The sequence below is a fragment of the Zootoca vivipara genome, chromosome 9 (genome assembly GCF_965207765.1).
Source record: "Zootoca vivipara chromosome 9, rZooViv2.hap1.1, whole genome shotgun sequence".
Lineage (NCBI taxonomy): Eukaryota > Metazoa > Chordata > Lepidosauria > Squamata > Lacertidae > Zootoca > Zootoca vivipara.
This window is the reverse complement of record NC_142592.1, coordinates 67,892,317-67,909,659: the sequence shown is the minus strand read 5'-3', so window position 1 is coordinate 67,909,659 and position 17,343 is coordinate 67,892,317. Positions and strand designations below refer to the sequence as shown.

At 47.5% G+C, this 17,343-nt stretch overlaps 1 protein-coding gene across 2 annotated transcripts in view; it reads left to right on the top strand.

Annotated features, from left to right (window-relative positions):
* The window catches only part of STRIP2 (striatin interacting protein 2), a 53,258-nt gene that overhangs the window by 33,367 nt on the left and 2,548 nt on the right, over positions 1 to 17,343 (top strand). For both annotated transcript variants that reach the window (XM_088676493.1, XM_060279253.2), the window contains exons 8-20: positions 1,779 to 1,906; positions 3,252 to 3,440; positions 5,390 to 5,613; positions 6,315 to 6,380; positions 7,263 to 7,326; positions 7,703 to 7,774; positions 9,312 to 9,386; positions 10,513 to 10,610; positions 12,387 to 12,513; positions 13,377 to 13,477; positions 13,622 to 13,688; positions 15,008 to 15,112; positions 16,398 to 16,602. In XM_088676493.1, the coding sequence (XP_088532619.1) occupies positions 1,779 to 1,906; positions 3,252 to 3,440; positions 5,390 to 5,613; positions 6,315 to 6,380; positions 7,263 to 7,326; positions 7,703 to 7,774; positions 9,312 to 9,386; positions 10,513 to 10,610; positions 12,387 to 12,513; positions 13,377 to 13,477; positions 13,622 to 13,688; positions 15,008 to 15,112; positions 16,398 to 16,602 (1,521 nt within the window). The remainder of the gene's footprint in view (positions 1 to 1,778; positions 1,907 to 3,251; positions 3,441 to 5,389; positions 5,614 to 6,314; positions 6,381 to 7,262; positions 7,327 to 7,702; positions 7,775 to 9,311; positions 9,387 to 10,512; positions 10,611 to 12,386; positions 12,514 to 13,376; positions 13,478 to 13,621; positions 13,689 to 15,007; positions 15,113 to 16,397; positions 16,603 to 17,343) is intronic.

The window sequence follows — 17,343 nt, the reverse complement described above, 5'->3', positions numbered from 1 at the left end:
TTCTTCTCCTCCCTCTGTGTAGGCTGGAATCATTACCCTTTTTTATATAAATTTATTTATTTGGTTTGCAGATTAAAATTTCACAGTCACATATACAGCATACAACATAGAAACAAGATTCCAGAAAATCTCCTGGACTTCCCTCCTCCCTTATGTGGGTCCTATTGTTAATCATTTCCTCCTGCATCTTCTATAATAATCCAAATATTTTACCTCTCCGTTGTATCCAAAATTCACCATTAAACTACAAGTGTTATTCCAATCCTACTAACGATTTTAACTACAGGTAGGTAGCCGTGTTGGTCTGAGTCGAAACAAAATAAAAAAAATTCCTTCAGTAGCACCTTAAAGACCAACTAAGTTTTTATTTTGGTATGAGCTTTCGTGTGCATGCACGGAATCTGAAGAAGTGTGCATGCACACGAAAGCTCATACCAAAATAAAAACGATTTTAACTGTTTGCAATGGTTTTTAAGAGAAGTTATAAATTTCCCCCATTCCTTATTTAAAATTTTCGTCCTCCTGATTTCTGATTCTTCCAGTCATTTTAGCCATTTCAGCAGAAACCATCAACTTCACCTGCTATTCTTCTCTGGTAGGGACTTTATCGTCTTTCCATTTCTGGGCCAATAACATCCACGCAGCTGCAGTCGTATGTGATTGCTAGAAGCATTACCAAGGCCACAGACAGTTAAAGGCCAAAGGGCCTGGTTACAGAGGAAAGCTTTTGCCTGGCGACTAAAGATATATAATGATGGTGCCAGGCAAGCCTCTCCCTGGGGAGAGCATTCCACAAACAGGGAGCCACCACGGAAAAGGCCCTTGCATTTAAATGGAAGTCATTTGGAGACCTCGTTAGCAAGCGAATAAGAAATCTAACGGATAACAACAATATGGGGGAAGCATTGAGAAGAACGGATAAAGAGAACGTCTTGTGGATGGTCCAGTACATATCACATATCTCTACCACTATTGCATTAATAATAATAATAATAATAATAATAATAATAATAATAATAATAAATAATTTATTATTTATACCCCGCCCATCTGGCCGGGTTTCCCCAGCCACTCTGGGCGGCTTCCAACAAAACATTAAATTGCAGAAATCCATCAAACATTAAAAGCTTCCCTAAACAGGGCTGCCTTGAGATGCCTTCTAAAGGTCTGATAATTGTTGTTCTCTTTGACCTCTGATGGGAGGGCGTTCCACAGGGTGGGTGCCGCTACCGAGAAGGCCCTCTGCCTGGTTCCCTGTAACTTGGCTTCTCGCAGTGAGGGAACCGCCAGAAGGCCCTCGCCGCTGGACCTCAGTGTCCGGGCAGAACGATGGGGGTGGAGATGCTCCTTCAGGTATACTGGACCGAGGCCGGTTAGGGCTTTAAAGGTCAGCACCAACACTTTGAACTGTGCTCGGAAACGTACTAGGAGCCAATGAAGGTCTTTCAGGACCGGTGTCATGTGGTCTTGGCGGCCGCTCCCAGTCACCACTCTAGCTGCCGCATTCTGGGTTAGTTGTAGTTTCCGAGTCACCTTCAATGGTAGCCCCACATAGAGCGCATTGCAGTAGTCCAAGCGAGAGATAACTAGAGCATGCACCACTCTGGAGAGACAGTCTGCGGGCAGGTAGGGTCTCAGCCTGCGTACCAGATGGAGCTGGTAGACAGCTGCCCTGGACACAGAATTGACCTGCGCCTATTGCAGTGCATCAATAGCCCTGCAAAAAAATCCACCCCCATGCTCAGCCCCTTTTGACTTGTGTCTCCCCACCCTCCTAGGTTTTCCTCTGCACGGCGAGGAGCCTTTTGCACTCCTGCTCTTCACCATGGTAACCAAGTTCTGCAGCGGACACGCCCCCCACTTCCCCATGAAGAAAGTCTTGCTTTTGCTCTGGAAGGTCCTCGCGGTGAGTGAGATTCTGAGCTTGCCTTTTGACAGGAGCGGCTCTGGCTCAAGCGATGTGTGTTTGTGGCGGGTGGCAAATCATGCCGGCCGTGGGTCTCAAAGAAAAAGCGCTCTGTTACATGCCACCCCGATCTCCGAGCAGCGAGAGATGTCAGGGGTTCCAGGCGCTTACCCAGAGCTTAGTTTCCTTATGTTGCAAGGGGAAAAAAACTGCTCTCTTTCCCTTCTGGGGTATCCAAGAGTCCTTAAGTGGGTTCCCTATCGGTAGGAGAAAATAACAGAGGCCAACTGGAGTATATTGAGAAGCAAAACAGCTAGTATCTCGCTCATCTTACTGGGTTGCCCCAGCCACTCTGGGTGGCTTCCAACATATATAAAACATAATGGTAAAGGGACCCCTGACCATTAGGTCCAGTCGTGACCGACTCTGGGGTTGCGCGCTCATCTCGCATTATTGGCCGAGGGAGCCGGCGTATAGCTTCCAGGTCATGTGGCCAGCATGACAAAGCCACTTCTGGCGAACCAGAGCAGCACACGGAAATGCCGTTTACCTTCCCGCTGTAGCGGTTCCTATTTATCTACTTGCATTTTGACGTGCTTTCGGACTGCTAGGTTGGCAGGAGCTGGGACCGAGCAATGGGAGCTCACCCCGTCACAGGGATTCGAACCGCCGACCTTCTGATCAGCAAGCCCTAGGCTCTGTGGTTTAACCCACAGCGCCACCTGGGTCCCCATATAAAACATATTAAAAGCATTTAAAAAGCATTGCACGTTGAAAAGCTTCCCATTAAAAAGCTTGCATGGTTTTTGCGAGCTTAACTTTGTGGCCGGAGGGGAGGGGTGTGTACTGGAGTTGTGTTTAGAACTCCCTACTTCCCCCAGATGGAGAAAAATTATATCTCACACCATCAGCAACAGCTGGACAAGACAAGAGCACACAGGAATTGCTTTGCAGAAGCACATCAGTTCAGTCCTGTTGGATTTACTGTCAAATATTTATTGGTTCATTTATTTGTTCGTTAAATTCGCCATGTCTCCGTCTTGCCAACAAATGGTGCTTCAGGACAAGCACAGTGTGGGCTCCTGGCTGACTGGGGCGACTGTGAGAACAAGATGCTGGGTGAAATGGGTCCCCTTTGGCCTGATCCAGACTCTTCTGATGCTCTGATGGCGCCCTCTTGGGCTTGTGGGTGACCCCACCGCCTCCAGCTGCTCAGCTCAGGCTGCGTTGTTGAGGACCAACCTGGGACCAGCCCGCAGCCTTGACATCTCTCTCCCTCTCTCTCTCTCTCTCTCTCTCTCTCTCTCTCTCTCTCTCTCTCTCTCTCTCTCTCTCTCCTATGCAGTTTACCCTGGGAGGCTTTGACGCTCTGCAGGCCATGAAGGTGAAGAAGCGCCAAGAACTGGGCTTGCCCCCCCTGCCAGAGGACAGCATCCAAATCATGCGCAGCATGAGAGCAGCCTCCCCACCTGCCTACGCCATCGAGCTGGTGGAGCAGCAGCAGCAGCAGAAGCGGGGGCACCGGAGCAGGAGGGTAGGAGATGGGGGCAGGGGGGAGGGCTCACCTCTCTAAGGTCAACCAGGACTGGGCAAAACCCAGGTGCTATATCACCAGCTAAACATTGTGATATACAGTCGTACCTCCGCTAACGTATCCCTCCGGATACGTAATCTTTGGGATGTGAACGTGGCAAACCCGGAAGTATTTTTCTGGCCTTCGCCTTGCGCGTATGCACAGAAGCAGTTCTCCAGTTGTGAATTCCGCAGGATGCGGCCAGACCTCGGGAACGGATCCCGTTCGCATCCGTAGGGCAAAACTGTACTGATATATCACAAAGTTTGGAATAGGATGGAACTATGGCATTGGCTGGCTTCACGGTTTTCCCCATTTTTTTTAAACATCTCCATTGAAAGTTCAAAAAGTACATAATTATATGTGCACTAAACATGGTAAGATGCAGATAAAAGAGAGAGAGAGAAACCCGTGTAGAAGGGAAAATAAAAGGGGGGGGAACCCCCCCCCAAACTATATACTTTACAAGGTTGTTATTGTACTTCACCAGATCTTAAACTATTACAGTATTTGTAAGAGTAGGTTCCAAATATCATTGAATTTGTTCATGGCAAGTCTGCGTTTATATGCAAGTTGTTCATATGTTGCGAGTTTGTTTAAGTCTTCAATCCAATCGTAGAAGAGAGCCACATTTTTATTTTTCCAGTTCATCAGTATCCATCTTTTTGCTGTGGTCGACACAGTGAAAGGCTTTTGCATAGTCAATGAAGCAGAAGTAGAAGTCAGTGTTATAGTAGTGCATTTATTCAAAATGCACCTGCTCCCTCCGCTCATTGAATTAAATGTGTGATTAAAAGCGATTACCTTTCAGCAAAACTCAAAACCTCGGCAAATGTGGGTGTTTCTAGCTGCTTCAAGAAGTGTTAAGATTTCTGCAGTGCAAACCTATTGGGTGCCTACTCAGAAGTTATGGTTTGAACAATTGGTAGTCTAGAAATAGCCTAGAATGAGTACCGGTAAATGAGAAATAAGTCCCTGTGGGGCCTACTCCCAGGTAAGTGGGTCGGAAATTGCAGCCTTTGCCAAGGAAAGGCTACAAATGTATGGCCACTTTCCTGGAAGTAACGCCCATTTAACTCAGTGGGACTTCTGAATAAACATGCGTAAGATACGGCTGCAAAGTTGTGTTCATTGGTAGAAAGGAAGGCCGTCTTTAATAGCCTTTTGTTAAAATGATATTTTTAGAGGAGGCTTATAAAAAAGCCAAATGACCCCCCCACCCCTGCTTAAAATGTTAATTTTTCCTAGAGCCAGTTAAGTGTCCAAACAAATGTAAAGTTCTAACCTTCTACATCTCAAGGGCTGGATTAGAGCCACTAAAACAACAAATCAACAAATTATTATTATTATTTGGAAGTTGCTGTTTTGAAGCAAACTTGCCTCACCTCTGTTTCCTCCCAACCAAGTACAGTACAATCCAAATTAAGACTTGACTGGGGTTTTTTTTCGGGGGGGGGGATGTTCAGGCTCTGACTTTAGTGAATCTAGCTGTGGGGGAGCCAGGGAGAATACATATCTAGGAGTCCGCTATCAGTTTTGCAGCCAGAGACGTGCGATAGCACCCCCAACTTCTGCTGCCACACCAATCCTGCAATATTGGATATTGAATGTGCATGCTCGTGGCGGCAGTTTGTGGGGCCCCTGAGTGATCGTAAAAACATCAGAAGGATCTGCTGGATCCCCAGGGGCAGGGAAGACGGGCAGCAGGGCCCTGCGCCAAAATGCTTCCCTTTCGCCAAAACCTAGAGCGGGACGTTCCAGCAGAAGTGGTGGAGTGCCACCTCTTGCGTTCCTACCACCCGAGGCAGCTGTCCACCTCATGGGTGGACCGGCTCTGGAGGCAGCTGTGGATGGGCTACTCAACTCCTCTCCTGTCATTCTCCTCCTCCTTTCGCCTTGGTTTCATGCAGCCTTTGATGAAGCAGGACAGCCTGGACATCTACAACGAGAGGGACCCTTTCAAGAACGATGAGGTTCTGGTGGACGAGGAGGAGTCCGATGACATCGACAACAGCATCGAAGGGGAGCTGGACCTCTTGGAGCGGGACACGGTGATCCAGGCCATGTCGGCCCCGCGCCCGCCTGTCGAGAGGGTCTCCTTCCCGAAGGGGCTTCCCTGGGCCCCCAAAGTCAGGTATTCCCACCCCTGGCTCCTACCCTTCAGAGTGAGATGCCGTCCTGGGGCCTGATCCGTGCAAGAGCTTGGTAGTGGAAGGGCTGCAGCAACTCGGGCTGCAGCTTTGAAATCTCCCTGCAAGGAGAAAGCTAGCACAGCAAGGGAGAGCTAGACAAGACTAGTGTATTTGTCCCTGATGTGGTGGTGGTGGTTTTCTGCTTGAAGTCATACTAAATTCTGCTGTGTGGCTAAACCAGCCCTGGGAGAGGGGCGTCCTTCAAACTGTGTGCCCATATCCAAATTGTTGTAGTCCCACCCCACCCCAAAAAAGAAAAAGAACTGGACGCAACTGGATTTTTCAAAGAGAATAAATAAAACAGTCAGGGAACATGGTTGAATCTGAAGTCCCCGAGGCTATTTGGGATGTGATGAGCACTTAATTTGCTTCTGTGCGAGAGCTGTAATGTACAGAGGCTTGCATGCTTCTTGCGCTTGGCCTACAAACCCGTATTCAGAATAAATCCTTTTCACCTCTGTGTGATGCCATCTGAACACAGATTGGCTGGAGGCAGAATGTTTTCTCTCAAGCTGCCTAGCTATTGAGAGGCTCCCCCCCCCCATCCTGCCCCATAATGTGTGGCGTGCTTTTGTTATATATTCCACCTCTGCCCCCCCACCCCGCTGCCAACGCCGCTGCAACATACTGCTTTGTCTTCCAGACAGAAAGACATAGAACATTTCCTGGAGGCGAGCAGAAATAAGTTCATTGGATTCACGCTCGGGCGGTGAGTTATCGTTACGCATCTGGGTGGGAGAGAAGTGTTGCACTTTGGGGCTGTTTTTGGCTTCTTGAGATGAAGGCTGCTGAAGAGTCTCCTAGGAGCTGGATTGCATGTTGCAGAATAACAGTGGGTTTGCAACCAGGCATGTTGGGGCTCTAATCATAGGGGTGGTGTGATGTTTGATTGTCAGAGAACTGACCCTTTTGCCCCATGTGGTTTTCCCTACGAAAATCATTCCTTTCAGCAGAGCACTCCCAACACGTTATACGCAGGGCTGCCTCTGAAGACGGTTCGGAAACTTCAGCCTGGTGCAGAAGTCAGCGTCCAGGTTGCTCGCTGGGGCAAAACAGTTTGAGCATACAGTGACAATTCTGGTCCGACTGTTCTGGCTGCCAATTAGTTTCCAGGCCCAATTCAAAGTGCTGGTTTTGACCTAAAGGTAAAGGTAAAGGGACCCCTGACCATTAGGTCCAGTCATGACCGACTCTGGGGTTGCGCGCTCATCTCGCATTATTGGCCGAGGGAGCCGGCGTACAGCTTCCAGATCATGTGGCCAGCATGAGAAAGCCGCTTCTGGCAAACCAGAGCAGCACATGGAAACGCCGTTTACCTTCCCGCTGTAGCGGTTCCTATTTATCTACTTGCATTTTGACGTGCTTTCGGACTGCTAGGTTGGCAGGAGCTGGGAACAAGCAACGGGAGCTCACCCCGTCACAGGGATTCGAACCGCCGACCTTCTGATCAGCAAGCCCTAGGCTCAGTGGTTTAACCCACAGCGACACCTGGGTCCCCATAAACTACATAAACTACACTATGAATAATTAGATGATGGTTTGACACTACGCCTCTCATTCCTGCCCCCTTTCTCCCCCCTCCCTCTTTCAGGGACACGGATACCTTAGTGGGGTTACCACGCCCCATTCATGAAAGTGTGAAGACCCTAAAACAGGTAAATTCTAACTTAGGCACTTACACGATGGTGCTTCTCTTTCTCTTGGTGGGTTTTGTGGGGTAGGGAACTGTCAGTTGCACACTAGTCCTTCAGTCATTGCATGCCAAGGAGGCATGGGATTTGCTTTACTGTCCTTCGCATGGCTCCTAGTCTTGAAAGACTTTGCCTAGAAGTTCCTGCTAGCTGGTCTGAAATGCCTCTAGCTCTTCCTTTGACCACCTGTCATGGTGGTGCAATGAGAAAGGAACCAGAGGGTGCCCTCCACTCCGGGGTGTGTGTGTGTCTGATATCACATTGGGGCTGCCCATTGGTTTGCCGCTCAAGTTGCCGTGATCTTTTGACCAAAGCCTCCCATTTGCATCTTGTCCTCCAGCATAAATATGTCTCGATCTCCGAAGTCCAGATCAGGAATGAGGAGGAGATGGAGAGGTGTCCCATGTCTTTGGTAAGCTTCCTGCTGAGTCTGCCTCTTGGGCTGCACCCCCGTTTTTCAGAACAGCAGAGTAATCCTGCTCCTAAATCTCGTTCTCATTGATGTGAAAATGTACAAGAGGAAAGTTCCCAAATCTAGAAGAAATGCAAGTATGTGAAGCTGTTCTAGAGAGACTGCTCTGCCTAGTCCAGCATCATCTGTGCTCTGCTCTGACTGGCAGCGGCTCTCTGTGGTCTCCAAGCAGAGGCTGGTCACTCCTGGCCCATCTTCAATAGATTGTTTAATTGGATTGTTTAACTGCCTGCAACCTCTGCCCCTAAACTATGCTTCCCTTGTACATCCCAGCAGGGATTTAAGTCCTGGACTGTCAGACTGAAGGTCTGATACTGTGGCGACTGAACTGTCCAGGAACTTAGAGGTTCTCACTCTTTTTTTTTTAAAAAAAATTTTTTTATTGGTTTTACAGAAAAACACAACACATTAAACACAACAAATACAAACAAAAATAACAAGAAAAAATAACATTACAAAAATAACAAGAAAAACACAAAAATAAAAAATACCATAATCCTTTTCCCTTCCTCGAGTTCCCTCTATCTGCGGTTCATTTCTTATTTATCTTTAGCATTTTTTAATTCATTGTTTAAAACTCCTTGCAATTTCAAATCTCTCATACATCAATTTACTTAACATAATACTTAAACCCGCATTTTCTATAAACTTCTAAATCTAATCACAATATACAATTTTACCATACTTTTTCAAATAAACTTTAAAGTGTTTCAACTCTTCTTCTGTTGCTTCTTCTCCCCGGTCGGGTATTCTCCCGGCATCTCAGCCAGTTCCATGTACTCCATCATTTTCATTTGCCAATCGTCCACTGTTTGTAATTCTTGGGTCTTCCAGTTCTTGGCTAATAACACTCTTGCCGCCGTTGTAGCATACATGAAAAAAAATTAACGTTTTTCTTGGGAATCTCTCACTCTTGGGTTAGTGGAGAGCTGTCTTAGCAAGAGAGGGGATGTTTAGAGAGACCTGGTGAATGGATTTCCCCCGTGCCCAGGGCTGGTTGGATAACCCTGGGCTGTATCCAGCTACCACGTTCCATTAGTGCCAGGATTTCTGCTTGTGCAATGGGACTTCCTCCCCACTGTGTGTGCCATTTGCCTTCCCCAACTCTGCTCTGGTGGGTTAGGAGGGGAGCCCCAGATTTAGGGGGCTTGCAGGGGGAGGGAGTGCTGTTGTGAAAGTCGAAATCCTTGTGCTTATGGGACACTCTTTTTCTTGGGGCTGGAAGTGTGGAGATCACAGGTTTTTGGGTGATGTGCCCAGAATTTGAGTTTGCAAATTCCACACCGGGGGTGGGGATCTGCAGGAAAGCGCTGGCATCTTTCGAAAAGTAGGCGTATCAGCTTGCAAGCGGAGCTGCCCTTTCCTGCCCCGTACCTCCGTTTGTTTCCTGCTTGGTTCGGAAAATTGGTGCGACTGCTGCACTTCACAGCCTTGCCTTCCCATCTCTCCCTCCTGTGTCTGGCCTATCGTGCTTCAGGGGGAAGAGGACGTGCAGGAGACCCCCTGCGAAATACTCTACCGAATGATGCTGTACAACTTGCCACAGTACATGGTGGGTATCAACTGTCTGCGTGCAGGAGGGGAAATGAGGATCGGGGCCGGGACCTTTGCAGTGCTGAGACCTAGCAATGGGGAAAGGGCATTGGCTGTTTCAATTGTGTGCCGTTTGCAGTTGTGGCAAACTGGATTACATTGATTGATTGCATTCACGCCTTGCCTTTTCCCCAAGGAGCTCGTTGTGGTGTGGCACGGTTCGCTCCCTTTCCCATTTTATCCTCACAACAGCCCTGTGAGGTAGGTTAGGTTAAGAGACAGTGACTGTACCCAAGGTCACCCAGTGAGGAAAGTTTTGAACCCAGACCCTCCCAAGTCCTAGCCTGAAGCTGTAAGCACCGTACCACTCTGGCCCTTGTCATCTCGGCAAAGACGGGAAACATTTGGCCTCCGGAGAGGTTGCTGGACTCTGGCTCCCATCAGCCCCAGCTAGCATGGATGATGGGAGTTGGAGTTCAACATCTCTGAAGGGCCACTAGGCAGTGAATACATAGATGCTTATTCCACTGAGGGCTGGAGTGTTGCTGTGGCTCCTCCGGGAGATAGGCAGAGCTAGTGGTAGTCGCTTCAGTTTAGGGACTTGCAGCTAACAGTGGATTGCTGCACCCAGCTACCTGGGAGAAAGTTCCATTGAATTTAATGGGATGCTTTTGAGTCGACAGGGAGCAGTATAAAGCCTGAACCAAAGCTGCTGGCTACTTGTCTGCTCTCCTTGGGTAGACTAGAGTTGGGGAGCCTCACGCCCAGGGACCAGATTCCGGCCTCCAGGCCATACCCCTCCTGAACCATGTCCCTCACCTGCCCTGCTTTGTACCATTGAGAATTTTTGCCTGGCTGGATTGCGAACCCTGATAATGCTTCTTACTTGCATGGATGGGGAATACATACAATACAATAGCCTATTGTAGAAAGGTAAAATTTGCTCCTTTCGTTCCGCCCACTTTTGCCTCTGGGCACATCCACCGGTGCCATGCAGCTCTCCGGAGATTGCCTGCACCTTGGGTTGCAAACACTTAGGTTCTGGGGGTCCTAGAAGGTGCAGGAGGAGAAGGGAGGATTCTGAAGGTTTCCTAAACATGCCTGATATTTGGGGTCTGGGGCGGGTGTTACCCCCTGACATACAGATAGCTCTGCTAAAGATCCTGTTAGCTGCAGCGCCAACTTCCAAAGCCAAGACGGACTCGATCAACATCCTGGCCGACGTGTTACCTGAGGAGATGCCGTAAGTGCTTGACTTGATAAATCACCTGTAATCTCCCAGCGAGCTTGAGCTTGGCAATGGGTGAAGGTCCGTCAAGTTTCCGTGATGGATGTTGCACACTTGTTGCAGATCAACTTTGTACCTTCACTCCTAAACATTGTGGTGTGTCGTGCCCCCCCCCCACCTTTCTCTTGGGAGTCAGGCTTACCCATTTGAGACATGGTATTTTTGGATGTATACGTGAGTGTCTTTTTCCTCACATTCCTTCGTTGCAATGCTGAATCCTCAGAAGGCTGTGGCAGGGTTTAATATATATGCCCGGTACAGAGTAGCCATAATACCAAATTCATCAGGATTTGTGGACAGTAATAGAGGAGTGGCCTGGTAAAAGCTCCAGGAGTGGCTAGCACAATGATGGGCAACCTTTTTAGCTTGGTGTGTCAAAATTCGCCAAAAAAACGAGCATAACTCAGGTGGTGTGTCATTTCAAGAAAAAAAACCATAATTTCGCGATATTTATAGTTTAAATAACAAAAATGTATAATTGTAATATATAACTGTATTTAATAAACCAAAAACTAATTATTTAACCTAACCAAACCAAAAACCCCTTATTTATCACAAAGTGCCCAGAGTTGTTGAGCTTTTTGGGGGAGCTGCTGACCAAAGTTATGGAGGTTTTTTTGGGAGGTGCAAAAGTTGCTTTGCTTTTTGGGGGGATGCCCCAAAGCTGCTAGACTTTTTTTGGGGGGAAAGAGAACAGAAATAAACGACGAATAATACCTTCGCTGGAACTAACACGCAGCACCGACATAGTCTGCCAAAGCCCCCCAAAACCAGCACAGAACAGGTTAAAAAATGAACGCTGTTATAATCATTGTCTGCCAAAGCAGAAAGGGTTAAAAAACCAATCTCTGGCTACCAGCAACAACAACAATAAAAAAAGGATCCAGGTTTTAACAGCGGAGACAAGCTGTAGCGGAGACAAGCTGTAGGAGGAGTGGGAGAACAAATGGGGGGAAAACAACAACAACAGCGTGAATGGGCCGATGGGGCGTGTGCAAGCAGTGAGGGCTCTGCGTGTCACATCTGACATGCATGTCATAGGTTCGCCATCACTGGGCTAGCATGTTAGAATATGGCTCCAGTGGACCTTCTGGCTGCATTTAGGCTCTGCTAGTACTCTTAAAATCTGTGTACCACCCTATACCCGCAGGTCACAGGGCGGTTCACAATTCTCTATATCAGTTAATGAGAAAATAAATTACATTTAAAATTAGCAAAATGGAGGGAAATTCTCATGGATGAGGTTTGACAGTTGCACTAACCTTCCTTCTGTGAGGTTTTGATGGGTGCCCTTTTTTTCCTTCCACAAATCGTTGGACAACCTCACTTGGGTGCCCTTTCTTCCTCACAACCCCATGGCATCCTTCATTGTTGTTACAAAGAAAGATGGTGAAATGCCACCGTTTGCTTTTAAATAAGAACGCCAAACATCTTAGCAGGCAGTCCCATCAAAGGAAAGAAGTACCTGGCCTCCTGCTCAATTATTCGTCTTTTTCATCATTTTTCCCATTCTCTGACTTACGGTGTGCCAGAGATGGGGAACCTCGGGCTCAGGGGCCATCCAGGCATCTCTGGTTGGTCTTTGAGACTTTCCCCAGCCCTCACCTTTCACTGGACCTGCTTCACACCCTCCCTGTGCTGCTGTTGTTGTTTTGGCCTAGATTTTGAACTGGTTATACACTGAACTGCTCTTAAGTTCTTCATCCTTTCCCCCACCCCTTTCTGGGTTAGCATCACAGTCCTTCAGAGCATGAAACTGGGGATCGACGTGAACAGGCACAAAGAGATCCTTGTGAAGAGCATCTCAGCCTTGCTTCTCCTGCTCCTGAAGCATTTCAAGCTGAACCACATTTATCAGGTGCGTCTTCGGAGCATTAATTGGTCCCTTTTCCTCCCAGGTTTCTTTGATTGGTGTTTGCATTTGGGGTTCTCTATTTTCTGTGGTTCTCTTAAGAGTGGTTCTTCAGACTGGCGTTTCCTTTTCCAGGCGCATTCCGCAACCTGCCATTGATGCAATAATACTGCAGTAGAGGTGGATTTATACTGGAAACTTCCACACACATAATTCTGCTTTATTAGTTCACACTTTGATGCTCCCCCCAATGTTATCGCATTATTGCTGTCTGCAGGAACACCCCCCCCCCAACAGTAACATCTGTGATATAAAGAGTTGCAAGATGAATGGGGGGGGGCAGAGGAAGTTACATGATTTCAGGAGGAAGCTATGGGACGTGCACTGAGTGGAAACAAAGCAGTATGGCGCACACACCCCATGTTCGCAGCCATAAATAGTATTGAAAGCAGGACTGTGTATAACCACTCTCCACTGGTGTAGAACAGGTTTGGGGCGAGTGGGATGGTCTTTCTAGTGTTGTAATATCAGCCTTGGGGCTACCGGGTGGGCTTTTAGGAGCTGGCAGCAATGGCCAGCAGTCAGTCCTTGGGATGTAGTTTAGGAAGGCATTTTACTTCCATCAAATCATGGTTAGAGTGTCAGACCAAAAAGAGCTTTAAGGACATGTTGCAGCTGCCAAGAGGACCGTGCTAAGCCTTAAATGTGGGGAAGAAGAGGAATTGGAAGCTGGAGCCCATCAAGTGGTCCCATGTGAAATTTTTGACTGTCTGAAGAGACATGCCCAGAAGCAAATATTGGAAGTAACTTTGTGTGTGTGTTTTAACCCCTTTTCCTGTTTCATGTTCTGGACTCCCTTCTCTCTCCAGTTTGAGTATGTCTCTCAGCACCTGGTGTTTGCCAACTGCATCCCATTGATTCTGAAGTTCTTCAACCAGAATATCATGTCCTACATCACTGCCAAAAACAGGTAGTGCCTGCATGAAAGTTAATCTCCCGTCCCTCCTGGAAACACAGAGGCAATTTTAAACCTGATGCTTTGATACCTGTCTGTAATGACAGTAAACTGATGCATGTGTGTGTGTGTCTGTGTCTCCTTTGATTTCCCCTGAAGCATCTCTGTCCTGGATTATCCCTCCTGCACGGTCCATGAGTTACCAGAACTCAACGCTGAAAGCTTGGTAAGGAGAACGACGATTACTCTTCACATCCACATTGCCTGTGGGCTAGGCAAGCTACAATGTCGGGGGCCTCCATTTGCTCTCTGTAAAATGGGATTAATAACGCACTTGCTGATCGATTCCAAAGCCCATATTAAACCTACCAAACTGTCATAAAATAGTGTGCAAGAAAGATTTCAAGTTTCCCAGAACTCTTAATCAGGCTGCCATATTACCAACACTGACAGGCAGCAGCTCTGCAGGATATCAGGCAGGGAACACGCCTTTAAAAAAGAAGAAGGGGGGGAAGGGTGTGGCGTTCTGGGAAAAACGACTTTGGCAATCCTCCTGCCATTGATTCCAAATGGGTTTATACAGTGCGTGATTTTGGCTTTGGGTGCGCTCCCCAGAGCCTAACCCCTGTGTAAGTTGCAGGCTAACTGTAGCAAGCAAGCAAGTTAATTTATGCCTCTGCCTCTTGAAAAAAAAGTAGGCTTGTTTGTGTGTCTCCACCCCCTTGGAATCTACACTTGCTAAAGTGCAAACTGGGCCGTGTCTGGCAATTTAAAAGGGCTCGATGAGCAGAGGATGTCTCCTGCACACCGAAATGAATGGGCTGCCTATTTTAAGAGGGTTTGTTGCTGGGGTGTGGATTGTTCTATTGGTTAGGGAATTTGATTTCCCTACTGCTATCAAAGTGCTGTACTCTGAAGCAACAGTGACCTCTAGCGGTTTACGAAGTGAACTGACAGTGGTTAATGATTCCTTTGCTATGTAGCAGGTTTTCTTGGGGCCAAACCTTCCACAATCTGCAGTACATTGACCACTAAGCCTTGATTGAATATTTAATTTCTATACTGTTTAATATACTGAAAATAACCCAAAGCATTGATCTGTCCTTTTCCTGTCCTGTCCTCCAAAAGCCCATTTCGATTGAAGGCCCCATTTGTATTATACATATAAAGCAGTTTCTCGCCACTTTAAACAGTCATGGCCTTCCCCCAAAGAATCCAGGGAACTGTAGTTTGTTAAGGGTGCTGAAAGTTGTTAGGAGACCCCCCCCCCATTCCACAGAGCTTCAGTCCCTGGAGTGGTTTGGCAATCAGTCTCTCTTCCCTGGGAACTCTTAAGAGTGCATTTCTGCACACTCTTGCAGACCTGAATTTGATGCACAGGTAGTGTGTTTAAGAGAGAGATTCTCCTGCTTCATCTTAAAGGCCATGATAGAACATAGGTACAAATGTGGTTTATTAGTTGTGCCGGGCCCAGGCTGTTTAAAGCTTTATCAGTCCTTTCTAGCCTGTTCATGTTGTGATGGCTTCCTTCCTCCTCGATTGCAGGAGGTGGGGGACAACAACCAGTTCTGTTGGAGGAATCTCTTCTCCTGCATCAACCTGCTGAGGATCCTCAACAAACTGACCAAGTGGAAGCATTCCAGGACGATGGTGAGATGCCAGCTGGCTGAACTAGCCTATGAAGATGTTACACGCTGAGCTGACGTGCTCCTGCAATGTGTGTCGTGAGACCAAATACGTAATGAAAGAATGATTCATCTACTCCAGTGTATCTAGAGAACAGAGCTTGAGCTGGCAAATTATGTGACACCAGCCCCAGCAATGCAGATGGCTTCAACTTTCCAAATTTCATGTGGGTTTTAGAAACCCATGTTTCAGATGTCTCTCCTGTATCCGTCTCTACAGCCACAGCAGACGCCGTAACTTTCCAACAGTTTGACTTCACCTCCATAGGTGTATTCCTCCTTTGTCTCTTAAAGCAGTTGGATGCCAACAACAGAAACACATTTTTCATATGGCTTCCCCCCCCCCCCAAATTTTAGAGATTTATTTCATGGGCTTTAAATGATGCGTGTGTGTATTTTAATGAACCTGTTCTGGAAACTAAAGATTTGCAAGCTTCACAAAACAGGACATTCTTCTGTTGATCCGAACCAGGAGATTGCCAACACAGGACTTCATTGGTGCCACTAGCCAGGGCCCCCAGACTCTGAGCTTTCACTTTTTAGAAAAGTCTCTAGCCCTCCCAGGAAAAAGGTTGTGAAGTATAATGTGCGCAGGTACCCGTCTAAGCAATTCCTGTGAAATGAACCAGCCTGGCCAATGAGTGAAGTCAGAGCTGTGACTGAAAAATGAGTTGTTTGGACACCAGGAAATAGGAATCCCTGGAGTCCTGAAGAGCGTCTGTTTCCCTCTCCCACTTAGTGCACTTTTCCCGATTCCCTCTTATTTAATCCCTACTCATCAGCTGATGAATGGTGATCAACTCCTGCTGCCTTGGCTGTGGGGTCCTGTTCTCTACTGGGAACAGGGCACATAGCCAATGCAGGATGTAATCATGTCCTTGGGCCCATGAGGAGTGATGTCAGCTGGTGCGTGGGTGGGCATGGTTTGGGTAACACAGCTGCAGAGATTAACTTGGCCTCCCCAGGTAGGTCAAGATACCGGGATGGAGGTTTCCTGTTCCTGATCTATGCTAACTGGCAGGGGCTCTCCAGGATTTCCAGGATCCCTAGTGCTACCTGGAGATACCAGGGCTGGGATCTTCAGCTTGCAAAGCAGAGGCTCTACCATATCTTGCTGGGTTTGCTTTTTCCACTCATACTGAAGGCCTTAAGTGTATTGCTTGCCTGTTCTTGCAATCATTAAGAACATAATAAGGATTCTTAAAATAAATGTATCTTGCTCCGTTGCTTCCTGTTCGGTATATTGGTAGATGCTGGTGGTCTTCAAGTCTGCTCCTATCTTGAAACGGGCTCTGAAAGTCAAGCAAGCCATGATGCAGCTGTATGTCCTGAAGCTGCTGAAGATCCAGACTAAGTATCTGGGGCGCCAGTGGAGGAAGAGCAACATGAAAACAATGTCCGCCATCTACCAGAAAGTGCGCCATCGCATGAACGACGATTGGGCTTATGGCAACGGTGGGTGTTGCAAATGCCTTCCTTAGCTGGAAGGGTGATGCTGGTCTTGGCTGAGCATTCCGTGGGCATTCCTCATCTCTAGATCACCCACTAAACCAGGTATGGCCAAAGTTGGCCCTCCAGCTGTTTTGGGACTACAATTCCCATCATCCCTGATCACTGGTCCTGTTAGCTAAGGATAATGGGAGTTGTAGTCCCAAAACAGCTGGAGGGCCAACTTTGGCCATGTCTGCAAACACTTGATCTGTCTCTCTTGCTTGCACAGGGCACCAACCATGCTTTCCCTCCAGGTGTTATTGTGTCGTAAACCCCATCAGGTCAATGTGGTTTAGCAACTTTCAGGTGTATTGACTTAGCTGGGCTCCTTAACTGCAGATTTTAAGACGCAATGTTCCCTTTGCTTATGCAGTGTCCCATTTGGGGTACTTTCCATTGTGACCCCCTGAAGCTCCCTTATACAGAGTTAGTTTGCTGTTCCATTTAGTCTCTGATTGGCAGTGGTCTCCAGGGGTTCAGAGACCTTTCTCAGTACCAACTTACCTGAGATGTCTTAGCTGGAGAATCTAGGGATTGGGACTGGGACCATTGGCATGAAATACATATATTCTCCCTGGTAATGATGAAATGACTCATTCTTGGGGCCACTAGGAATCCAAGGTTGTCACTGCAAAGGCCATGTTGACACTATGAGTCTCAACACTGACAGAGCTGTGGGCTCATCATGCCCAACCCAAAAGAGGT